Source organism: Rattus norvegicus, chromosome 5, assembly GCF_036323735.1.
Source record: "Rattus norvegicus strain BN/NHsdMcwi chromosome 5, GRCr8, whole genome shotgun sequence".
Classification (NCBI taxonomy): Eukaryota; Metazoa; Chordata; class Mammalia; order Rodentia; family Muridae; genus Rattus; species Rattus norvegicus.
Window position 1 is genome coordinate 87,496,129 of NC_086023.1, and position 13,149 is coordinate 87,509,277.

General features: G+C 38.4%; 1 protein-coding gene across 2 annotated transcripts in view; it reads right to left on the reverse strand.

Annotated features, from left to right (window-relative positions):
• Nucleotides 1-13,149, reverse strand: part of Brinp1 (BMP/retinoic acid inducible neural specific 1) — a 201,960-nt gene that overhangs the window by 132,508 nt on the left and 56,303 nt on the right. The window contains exon 2 of one of the 2 annotated variants that reach the window (XM_006238272.5): nucleotides 11,855-12,122. In XM_006238272.5, the coding sequence (XP_006238334.1) occupies nucleotides 11,855-12,072 (218 nt within the window). In that variant the 5' untranslated portion in view covers nucleotides 12,073-12,122. 2 annotated transcript variants of the gene reach the window in all.

A 13,149-nucleotide genomic window follows, 5' to 3' on the forward strand; every position in this document is an offset into this window, starting at 1 on the left:
CTTTTTTGCTAAAGAACTGTACTTGGTTATCCTCAACCATATGGTGACTTAAATCTACTCATAAGTACCCACAATGTGTGTATGTATGTATGTATATATATATATATATATATATGCAAGTAGACTACACAAAAACATAAAGTAAAATAAATCGTTATTAATTTTTAAGTTAGATTTCTGCTGCTACACATTTAATAAAAAATGCTTCCTTCCTAGTTCTTCTGGCAATTGAGGCATGGGTTCTACCTCTCCAACACAAAGCATATTGCAAACTCATGGCTCAATTTTTCTACCTACATATACATTACACTATATATTACACAATACAGGCTCAAAATCAATGTGATTCAAATTCCAAAGCTTTTCTTCCATTTGCATAAATGAAATAGACACAAATATTTTATAAAAGATACAGAAAAAGTAAATTATTTATAATGGATAAAATAAAACACATGAAATGTATCATGTGCAATAAATAGGTGAAGTTTTGTTTGTGATCACACACTTCAAATACATATTTTTCTATGAACTCACTAGGATTATTGAAAGTCAATGTAGAATATCTTTCATTGCATGGAACAAGGTCAAAACATAAAATTAAAAAGGCAGTACTAGGGCTGGAGAGATGGCTCAGCGGTTAAGAGCACCCGACTGCTCTTCCAGAGGTCATGAGTTCAATTCCCAGCAACCACATGGTGGCTCACAGCCATCTGTGATGAGGTCTGATGCCCTCTTCTGGTGTATCTGAAGACAGCTGCGGTGTACTTATATATAATAAATGAATAAATCTTTTTTAAAAAAGGCAGTACTATAAGTCACCATCTACTATGACTCTAGTTAATGGAAATTGAAGGATGGTTGGTTGAAATCAAGTATTAATCTCAATTTCCTTCCATTGTTGACTCAAAGGTCTGTATCTTAACATAATAATGACTGAAAAACATGTGAACAGAGTCTATAAAAACTTATCCCCAGGCTTTTTCCTGTTTCCTGCCTAGATATTGTTTCACTGGTCTCAGATGCTTTTCTTACTGGCTTCCTAAGACAGTCAAAACATCCTTGAAGACTAGGCACATTATGTTTTCTGTAAAAGGCAATCTGAAACTTTCTTTTCCTTCTATTCTTCTGCATCTTTGACAAAATAGTGTTGTAGAAGATATTCTTTCCCAAATAGCTTCAGCCCCTGTGGCATTGCTCACTAAAGGAGCCCCCCCACATGATACAGGTCATCGGTCTTTTAGTCAGTCTTCCCAAAAGACATGGTGCACTTCCTACAGTCATGGATGAATAACTTCTTCTGCCATCTCCATGAAACAATGCAAGGCTAGGTCAGCAGGACTTTACCCATTTTACCGTGAATTAGTAATCATCAGGTGGCCTAGAGGACAGATACCCCATCATCTTTGGCCCTGCATTTAGGCTAAAGTATAAAGTCCTAAGAGTTTAACTCCATGTTTTCTCCTAATTTCCCCTGTCAAAGGAGTAACCATTTTGGTGTCAGCTAACAGACACTGTAACAGGCACACGAGAATGGGCAAGCAATCAATTTTTAAACACTGCTCCTGATTGAAGATGGTCAATTGTTCTGCAGAGATTTCAGTGGTTTGCAACTCATAGAAGATGGTCCAGTAATGACACAAGAGCAAAGAGGAAAATACCACACAGGTACCAATTTGATGGCAGTAAAACCATCGTTCTTAGAATTGGAAGATCAATTTTAAATAATCAACACTGCAAATTACCTTGAAATTGCCATGGCCCAAGAGAAAGATGCTGGTTATCTCTGACTAGTCCCCTCCATTTCGGGAAACTTATGGGGAATTTGGATCAAGTGAGGGATAAGGATGGAATGGAGATCACTGCCCCCCGTAGGTAACCTGAAATTGAATGTATGAACAAGAAACATTGTCCCACATACATTTTTTCCCGAGTGAACATTCTCTTACAGAGACCCTTGGTCTGAATTATGTTTGATTTGTTGTTTGGTTTTGCTTTTCTGAAACAGAACACACACACACACACACACACACACACACACACACACACACTCACACATACACACATACACACATACACACATACACACACACACACACACACACACACACACACACACACACACACACTCACAATAAAAGAGCCTAAACATCCTACTTCTCATAGAATACTTCAGTCAAAGCAGTACCTCCAAGTATTCTCAGAATAAAGAATACCTGGAATGGATCAGAAATTTTTCCATAAACACTTCTGTTAGTCAAAAGACAAAATGATCTCCCTGCATTTCTTAGTACCTGCTACCAAGTATACATCCATTCCTGAATGTTACATGGAAAATCCCATTACCATTTACCTCTGCAGCAAAACACTTTGTAATTTTTTCTCTGCAGGGGGACCTACGACTAAATCACTCAACTCAAACTCCTGAAGAACCAAATCTAAGAACATTTTTCCAAAAATACGACTTTGTTTCTCAACCTCTACAAACTGATTTTAAAACTAATATGGAAAACAATTTTAAAAAGCCTTATAACAACATAAAAGTAATGTTGCTAATTTCATTCCTATCAAAGACCAGACTCAGGCCAAAAGAAGCAAAGCAAAAGTCAAACATGATGGTGTGACTTCCTAAGTCAGGTCTCAGGTATACAAACGGAATCCAGAACACCACCAGACACTTGGACTCTAAATAAACGGACACTGACACAGCACCTCCTCATCAGAAGGAGATTTGGGGAAGGAGATTTGACCCAATATCAGAAAATAGTCTTACACTAATAAAAGTTCCTCAATAAGTACCATATGTCTAGGTTTCCTCACATATATAATGATATCACCTGGGAAGCAGCACAGGATGATAAAGGATGCAATTGATTGTATCAGATTTGTCTATAATAGCACCTCTTCTGACATGAATTAACTTTTACCTTACATAAATGATGCAAATGGAAATAATAGCAATAGAGATTGCAATAGATTATTGTAAAGACCAGTGGCAAACATTTTGACATGAGGTACATATTATAATGCTAGATACTGAAAATAGTAATGCTAACATTTTACTTAGTTTCATCAATATTTGATATGATAATTACTCTTGTTATTTTGAAATTATGAAGTTATTTTTCTGAAAAATACATCTTAGTATCATATGGACTAATAATCATTAAACTGATAGGAATATTGTTATAGTAACATATGTCAAAACTACAGGCAGAATCAGAGGCTTGTGATTTTTTTCTAATTCAACTGCAGTCTCCTTAACAAAATAGTGGTTTGGTTTCTCCCTTGCATTTACATTTCTGTAAGTTTACTGAAGGCAGGGGTGTCTGCCAGCTTGTATACCTTTGCACATGCCCTCATGCATAACTTCTGTCATATTTGCATCACCATTGTATATAAGTGAGTGAGTGCTGGGATTAGGACCATTTTTTCCTTCCTATTAGAATCAAAAAACAAACAAACAAACAAACGACCATATCCATCCATTTATTCAATGAGCTTTGTACCACAAAGCATATTACAAATATCTTGAGAGAAAGACACAAAGGAACATCAGGACCGCACTTTAAAGCTTACATCCACATAATTCTGAAAGAGATATGGAATAGAGCACGATAATTAAATTTGGTCTACCAATATTTGATTTATATCCAACATTGAGGTATATATACTGAGCTCAAAGGCAGGATTGACATAAGCCACAAACCACTTCCATTGAACTCCTCAGGGAAAGCCACTCAATACAAAAACCACCACTGGAGCATATTGAACCTATTTACCACTGTCCTCCCTCTGGCCTGCTTCTCCAGAATCAAAATACATAACCCTACTATAACTCTCCTATCAAAGCCACATTTGAAGTTAATGTGGTAGGTAGAAGCAGAAAAATCAGAAGTTCAAAGCCAGTCTCCACCACAGACTGGTAATATGAGGCAAGGCTAGGCTACATGAGTCCATGTCTTAAAAACAAATAAAGACTGACCTTCTTGCTCCACCCCTAAAATGAAAAAGCAAGAGAAAAACACTTGGTTGAATTTACAACACTAGCCAATGATCTCCAAGTCTACAAATGTAACAGAAATTACAATACAACAAACAAACGACAGCCCTCCAAAAAACAACAAAACAGCAACAAAAAAAACCATTAAAATATACTACACTAGTAATTCTAGAAAAGAGGGAAAGTCTCCATTTTCTCTTTATCTTTCTTCCTTAAAATTAGAACTCAGGTGTCCTTCAACAGAGGAATGGAAATAAAAAAATGGGGTAGGTTTACACAATGGAGTACTACACATCAATTAAAACAATGACTTCTTGAAATTCTTAGGCAAAGAGTGCACATGTTCCACTATATTCATAGCGGCCTTATTTGTGATAGCCAGAAGCTGGAAACAACCCAGATGTCCCAAAAAGAGTGGATATAGAAAATGGGGTTCATTTACATAATGGGATATGACTCAGCTATTAAGAATGTGGACAACCTTAGTTTTGAGGAAAATAGATAGAACGAGAAAATATCATCCTAAGTGAGGTAACTCAGACTCAAAAGTACATTAATTGTATATTCTCACTAATAAGTGGATATTAGCCAAAAAGAAAAAAAGTACAGAATACACAAGATACAGTCCACAGACCTCAAAAAGGTCAACAAGTTGAAGGGCCCAAGTGAGGATGCCTCAGTCCCACTTGGGAGGGAGAAGAAAGCAATACATGGGGAAGGGGGGAGGGAAAGTGGATGGGGATCAGGGGAAAGGGGAACATGATCTGGTATTGGGTGGGGATTGGGGAGGACTGAAGACCTGATGGCCAACAGAAAGAATAGAAACAGGAGACCTCTGGAGAAAAGAGGTTGGAAGGACCCTCCAGAATGTACCAGAGATTTAGGAAGTGAGATACTTTCAGGACTCAAAATGTGGGGGTACACTAGATGAAATGGCCTACAGGGGGAAGAGGGAACTTATTGAGCCCAGCTCCAGTAGAAAAACAGGGAATCAAGTGAGGGATATGGTTGCTATCCCACAGTCAAAACTCTGACCCATAATTTTTTCCTGTCTGAAAGAAATGCAGGAATGAAAATTGAGAAGAGCCTGAGGAAAAGAAGGTTCAGCAACAAGCCCAAAGTGGGATCCACCTCAAGAGGAGCCCCCAAGACATGACACCATTACTGAAGCTATGGGGCATTCATAAAAAGGGACCTACCATGACTGTTCTCCAAAAGACCCAACAAGCAGCTGAAAGAGTCAGATGTAAATATGTGCATGCAACCAATGAATAGAAGCTGCTGACCCCTCTGGTTAAATTAGGGAAAAGCTGGAGGAAGCTGAGAAGCTGAGGGCAACCCGTAGAAGGACCAGCAGTCTCAATTATCCCTATGATCTCTCAGACACTGGTTTTCCAATTAGATATCAGACACTAGCTGATAACAGGCCCCCAACACATATACAGCAGAGGACTCTCAGGTCTGGGTTCAGTAAGAGAAGATGCATCTAACCCTCAAAGTCTGGAGGCTCCAGGAAGTTTAGAGATCTGGTGGGGTGGGTGGGGTGGGAAATCTTCATGTAGATGGGGAGGGAACAGGGAGGAGATATGGGAGTTGGAGGGTAGACCAGGATGGGAATAAAATCTGAAGTGTAAAAATAAATTTTAAAAAATAGAAATAAAAAAGAAAGAAATTCTAGGCAAATGGATGAAACTAGAAAATACCATCCTGAATGAGGTATCCAAGTTCCAAAAGAACACACATGGTATGCACTCACTGAGAAGTCGATATTAGACCAAAAGCTTGGAATAACCAAGAAACAATTCACAGATCATTTGAAGCTCAAGAGGAAGGAAAAACAAAATGTGGATGCTTCAGACCTTCTTTGAAGGGGGAACAAAATCCTAACTAGAAGAAATAAAGGGACAAAGAGTGCAGCAGAAACTGAAGGAAAGGCCATCCAGAGACTGTCCCACCTGGGGAATCCATCCCATATGCAGTCACCAAACCCAGTCACTATTGCTGATACCAAGAAATGCTTGCTTACAGGAAACTAATATGGATGTCTCCTGAGAGGCTCTGCCAAAGCCTTACTGATACAGATTAAGATGCGTGCAGCTAACCATCAAACCTAGCATGGGGACCCTAATGGAACAGTTAGAAAAAGGACTGAAGGAGCTGCAGGGATTGCAATCACATAAGAAGAATAATGCCAGAGCTCCCAGGGATTAAAATACCAACCAAAGAGTACACATGGGGACACCCATGACTTCAGCTGCATATGTAGCAGAAGATGCCATTGTTTGGCATCAGTAGGAGGAGAAGCCCTTGGTCCTGGGAGGGCTCATTTCCCCAGTGTAGGCAAATGCCAGTGTGTTGAGGTGGGAGTGGGTGGGTAGGAGGGGGCATTCTCATAAAAGCAGAGGAAGGGGGGAGGAGAGAAGGGCAAACTGGAAAGGGCATAACATTTGAAATGTAAATCCATAAACTATCCAATAAAAAAATAAAAAGTAAACATGTAAAAATAAAAATTGTTAGCACCATATACTCAATCCCATTTTTTTCTTCCACCACAACTAATCAGACATTTAATATCATCATAGTTTTATGGATGAGAAAAGTGAACGTCAGAAACATTAGATTGCCTATAGTCAGTTTAAATCTTACCATATAGTTTTAATTATTCTGGATTTCAAAAAGTTGATAGAGCAGAGACAATTGTCTGTTTCTTCAAAGGAGAAATTAAAGTTCAGGAGGAGGGATTCCTACCTTTGCTGTAGTGAGTTCTTGCTCATTCCCTTTCTCCTTCTCTATCATGTATGCTTATTCTCAGCCTTGTTGAAAGAGTTGTTGTCAGATATTTATGTTTCTCTTAACCATTTGCTTCTGGTCATCTACAAATTTGGCGCTACTGATACCAAAATACTTGACTGATTCTTCAAATACACTGCATCTTGAATCCCCAAACCCTAAACCCATCTCTTTCTGCACAGGATCTTGTTATAATGTAAAAATGACGCTGAAATTCAAGAAGGATGACCAAAATGCGAATGCTTCTCTCCTTCTTTAAAAGGGAAACAAGAATACCCTTGGGAGGGAATAGGGAGACAAAGTTTAACACAGAAGCTGAAGGAACACCCATTCAGAGCCTGCCCCACATGTGGCCCATACATATACAGCCACCAAACTAGTTAAGATGGATGAAGCAAAGTAATGCAGGCTGACAGGAACTGGATGTAGATCTCTCCTGAGAGACACAGCCAGTATACGGCAAATACATAGACGAATGCCAGCAGCAATCCACTGAACTGAGAACGGGACCCCCGTTGAAGGAATCAGAGAAAGGACTGGAAGAGCTTGAAGGGGCTTGAGACCCCATATGAACAACAATGCCAACCAAGCAGAGCTTCCAGGGACTAAGCCACTACCCAAAGACTATACATGGACTGACCCTGGACTCTGACCTCATAGGTAGCAATGAATAGCCTAGTAAGGGCACCAGTGTAAGGGGAAGCCCTTGGTCCTGCCAAGGCTGGACCCCCAGTGAATGTGATTGTTGGGGGGATGGAGGTAATGGGGGAAGGATGGGGAGGGGAACTCCCATATAGAAGGGGAGTGGGAGGGGTTACGGGGATGTTGGCCTAGAAACCAGGGGAGGGAATAACAATTGAAATGTAAATAAGAAATACCCATGTTAATAAAGATGGAGGAAAAAAATGACACAACTTCACAAGATATGGAATTTCATAGATGGAAAAGGCCATGGAGACTAAGCCAGCTAACTTATCTCTTGGTCATTTGGAAAAAGCGCCTTAACATTCTATTATGTCATCAAAGAATGCAAAACTAAAGCAAGGGAGCTGAACAATATCAAGCTTCCCTTACTTGGCTGAAGTTTCTAGAACTGCACTGTAGCTGATTTGAGAGAAAAGAACTTGTCAGTTTCCTGAATCTTGTTTTAGCTCAAATCCACAAGCCCATCATTCCTACTCTCTGCAGTGACAGAGTATGAAACATATCAGACCACTGCATGTGCACATGTGATGTCACTGCTTGTACAACCACACTGGAGGGAGCTTCTTCAGGGATTTTCTCACACCACCACTGGGAGTGATTCCTTACAAGAATGCTATGATTTGTAGACAGGATATGTACAAAGAGAAAAAAAAGGATAGCTTTATCCTGAATAGTTGAGTTTTTTTCCTTTTTTAGCTTCTAAGTCATCCTTGGTAGTGGCCTGGAGTCTGAGGAGGAGGAAAGTGACTGAGACTTAAGGTCTTCGTTCAGAAAAGGTTTTTAGCATTACATAATATAGAAATCTTTCTGAAAGACTCCTCTTTTAGGAAGCAGTATCAATTTTCACAATCCATATTAACATACAGAATTTAAAGAGGCACATTGAAAACTGTTTTTGGGTTCCAGCAAAATGACGTGTAGAAAGGATAAGGACCAACTGACAACTGACCCAGGGAGCATGAGCGAGGTGGTGCTTCCTCTGACTTACAACTGGGTGGGCATATTTCTCTGTGTATCCATTTACATACATTTTCCTGCATAGATTGCCCCAAGAGTGAAATCAATGAACACAGAACTTATGACTTTTGAGGTATTACAATACTGGATATTTTTTCTCTTTATAGCACGTAACGGAAGTGTCTGGACACACATGGTTAATTAATGTTACTCTCTCCTCTGAGACGAAGGACAGTTTTTATTTTGCTCATTATTGTATCATCCTCCCTAAACACTGGCAGGTCTATAGCAGTTGCTTAATAGTTATTTCAGGATTAAATAAAGGAAAGACAGAATAACTAGATGACCAAGGGTTTGGCTTCTGGGTGGAACTCTCATTTAATTAACCATGTAACCTTATGTAAATTTCACATGTAATTTTAGAGCTAAAAGAATCGTAGAGGACCCCCCAACTGCCACCATACTCTTGGGAGTCTTTTCTTCCTACTGGGTTACTTCATTCAGCCTTGATATGGGAGTTTGTGCCTAGTATTGTTGCAATTTCTTATTTGCATTTGGTTGATATCCCTGGGATGCCTACTTGTTTGAAGGGAAATGAAGGCAGAGTGGGTCTCAAAGTGCTGGGAGGAGTAGAAGGAGGAGAAACTGCCATAAGGATATAATATAGAAGAGAAGAATAAATTGAAAACAAATTTTAAAGAAACATTTTAGAAATCACCTCACTAAACTACTTAAATATTTGTTTCAAAATTGGATACCATTCCAACATAGATGCCATGAGAAAACCAAATATTAAAGCACATGGAAACCTTCTCTTTATGGAAGGAAAGGGCAGAAAATTCTGCCTTGTCAGACTTTTTGCCCTTCTCTTCATACTACAATGTTTTCCATGGCTACTTAAATCAATCGTCACCAATTCATGCAAGCATAGGTGCAAGATCACTAATCTAAATCAACCAAGTCTACCACATTTATTAGTGTGGCTATGGACTAATAACCATGGTTGCTTTCAAGCTCACTTTCCAACTTTTCTTGGTTGTAAGACTTTGTCCACATCACTCATAAAATGATCATTTAAATAAAAAAAATTTAGCCAAGCAATTCCAACTCTAAATGGGTCCTTGAGTGGCTCAATTGAAAGACAAAATTATACAGAAAATAAAAATGTTTTTACATGATAAAACAGAGATAGACTAAGATATCTGAATCTAAAAGACTTATGCTGTGCCCCATCTTCAACACTTCAAAGCTTGAAATTATCCTGAATCAATCAAGCATTTCAAAGATGGGCACATCCTCTCCAGCAGCCAACACATACCCATAATCCTTGGCTTAAGAATAATAACAAACAGCAATAGCTGTACTTTGCTAGAAATCCTTTTAAGAATACAATTTTGAAGTGAAGCAGTTAACTACTGTGCTCAGGTGATTTAAGAACAGTTATCCCAAGAGGAAGCATTTTGAATCAATAATTATGTTAGAATTCTGGTATTTTCTTTTAAGAGTAGAAATGTCAACATGTTTTTTTATATTTGTACTCTGTTTCCTTATTTTATCCACCTGAATTTCATTTTTCTTTGTTAAATTTTTGTAATGCTCAGAGGCACCTTTTCTCTGTAGTTCAATGACTTTATTTTTCAGGAACCACAGAATTTTCATCCATGCACTCTTGAATATGCAAAACTGTTATCAGACCTCAAGACATTAGTGGGATAATTTTCACACAAAAACATTTTCTGCTGGTAGAAAATTCACGAATCACTCATATCTACACGACACCAAGGAATGGTTTGACCTTTTTCTATATCCACTACTATTAAGGCCTAAGGTCTAGATTCAGACCTATGGTCTCCATCTACCATGATTTCTTGCTTTCTGATTCTAATTGTCTCAGAAATGTTAGGATTCGCCCTTTCTTTCTGGACGTTAAGATAAAAGTTTGCATAGTGGTTTCTGTATGTCTTCAATTCAAAAACAGTATTCGTTGTATGTTTATGATAACACTCACATAACAAATATAAACATGACTATCAATGACATAAATGAATGTTACGTGTGTGTGTGCATGTTGGGGTACACACACATGACAATAGAACTGTACAGATTTTACACTTAGTTGTATAATTCCAGTTAGTTATATATTCTAATTAACAAAGAAATAGAAGCTTAGATTAATGAAGCATAAATCTAGTATTTTGGAAATATGCCAAATAGTTATATAGTTAAATAGTACATAGAAATTTAGAAATACACATGAAGAAAGTACTTGTGGTAGTTGAGGACAAAAAAACAATAGTTCAGAGTCTAGCACTTATTATCCTGAGTGCTTTGAATGAACTATGTCCTCATCTCCTACCTTACTAGCTCTTGTCCTTTTCCTCCCCCAGATCACCAAGTAGAATTTTTTCCTGAAGTTAACTTACACATCTACAGATAGATCCTCCCCAACATAGACCGATTGATATGAATCTTCTTTCCAAGAAATCTCATCACCATGTAAGAGTAGCTTACAGGACAGGACACATTAGCCCAGATAGATTCTGTCAGAACTGATTGTCTATTGTTCTTGTTGGACCCTCTGAGAAACAATTTCTGTCATCTGATGTACTTTGTCAGCAGCACTCAATTTCTCACTTATTTCTTCTACTGGCTGTTCTCTATAACTCAGGATGTTGCACAAACTTAAGTCATCTGCCCCTTTCCCAAGTTTCCTATTTTTCATGGCTACCACGTATATGCACATCAACCAAATAATTTTCTCCTGTTAATCTGTCTACTATGCATGTATAATGTGGACTCATTTCTTGAAACCATGGAAGTTTCATCCTTGATAGAAATTGGTCTCTTTAGATTGGGTAATTACAGCAAGCAAGTGATCAGTTAAGATGTGCTTAAGAACAAGGTCTCCACTAAACATCTCTATTTATCCCCAATTTCATAAATATATTTGGCTAGAAAACTAGGTTCATTAATAGTATTTGCAAGAACGAAGATTGCCATGACCATGAATACAGGTAAACTAGGGCTTAAATACAAGTTTTACACCTTTGAAATTCTTTCTTTTTAAACCATATTTAAATTTATTTTAAAGTCAGTTTCCCAAGTAACTGAGTAAGGTGGGAAAAACAATCAATCAAAATCTCCACCAGTTAAACAGAAAGTTTAAATAAAATGATAAAACATGTATTTTCTTACCAGTACATTAAATACTCATCATTATTTGAACTCATCATATTAAAATTTTATAAAATGTTGAATAAATTAGAATAACAACCTATATACCGCAAGGTCACAGTTCCCTGACCTAGAAGCTTCACAGCACAGCCAGGTGACAGAAAATGTTCAGTCTCCCCAAAGCACAACAGGAATGAAAGACAAGGGCTCTCTTAGCCTAAATCGTACCTGTATATTTTATATCTGGTTGTAAATCCTTGCCGGTGTCTTTCCACAAAGGATAGGTAGCTCCTGGAGTGGTGGAAAGGCCCCCTGTCTGAAATAAGCCAATCAAATTCCTTGGAGACATGTTGGTCTGTCCCAGCTGGCTCCTGGTGGGAGGGCTGCACTGAGATACGGCCCCATACAAACAGGAAGTAGAGGAGCTCAACAAACCTCCAGTTCATGCTTTTCTGCCGGCCTTTTTCCTCTCATTCTTGCTCCATTCTGTGGAGTCCTGTAGAAAACAGAATCAAAGAGAAAGGAAAGAGGAAGAGGTGGAGGGCAGGGTGGGAAAGACAGTAAAAAGGAAAAAACGAGATTAACATATTTTCATCAGAAGAGTGCTTTAATTTTTATAAAAGCATTATTACTGTGTTAAAAACAAAGGACCTGTACTGATTGGGGCACATGGTCTTGCCTTGGTTTGCTGTACACATGCAATGTGAAGGTATACAAATGGCTATGGTGTATAGCAGCCACGGGTGTATCCTAAGGACATGTCTAGGGTGTTATGTCAATCAATGGTGCATTACAGATACTCAGATTATGTGTTTTAGAAGTGAATGGAACAAATTAATGCAGAAACAGGGTGTAATACGTCTAGGTAAGGTTGTGGGACAGAACTCCGTGTTTGTTTCATGTTCTGGCTTAGCCCAGAAACCTCTCTTTCATTACTGATATTTGTTGAACAAGAGTGTCTTTCTCTTCTTTTATGCCATAGGCACAAACACACTAAATACTTGCTCTGTTTTTATCTGACTAGGTGTACAAAGTCTTAGACTATTCTAGCTACTGCCCATTCAGGCTGGATTCCTTAAGCATTAAAAACTCTAAGAACAGCATAGAGTCAAAATTCTAGAAAGCTTAATGAAATGTTTTTAGACCCTCGAGGACGGTTTTAGACAGACTATGCATTGGTTGGTTGGTACTTCTTAGCTTCAGAATATCCTAACACTGAAGGTCATGGGTGTGGAGGTGGGAAGGTTTTACCAACCCTTTAGCTGGACAGCACTACCATGCCCTGGCACTATGTTGGACAAAATTTCGAGTTCAAGAGAGACCTTAGATGGGCAGTATATTTCCTGAGGAGAATAGAAAGAAATCATAGGAACCCCCCAACTTTCAAAAAGTTTAACTTTATCATCTTACTGTTAGTCAATATCCTAGCCTAACAAACTGCAGCTTGCTTCACCTGTTTTTCCTTAGTAAGCTGGCTCTATTCCACATTGTAAATGTGATTCCTGTGTAAAAAGCATCATCTG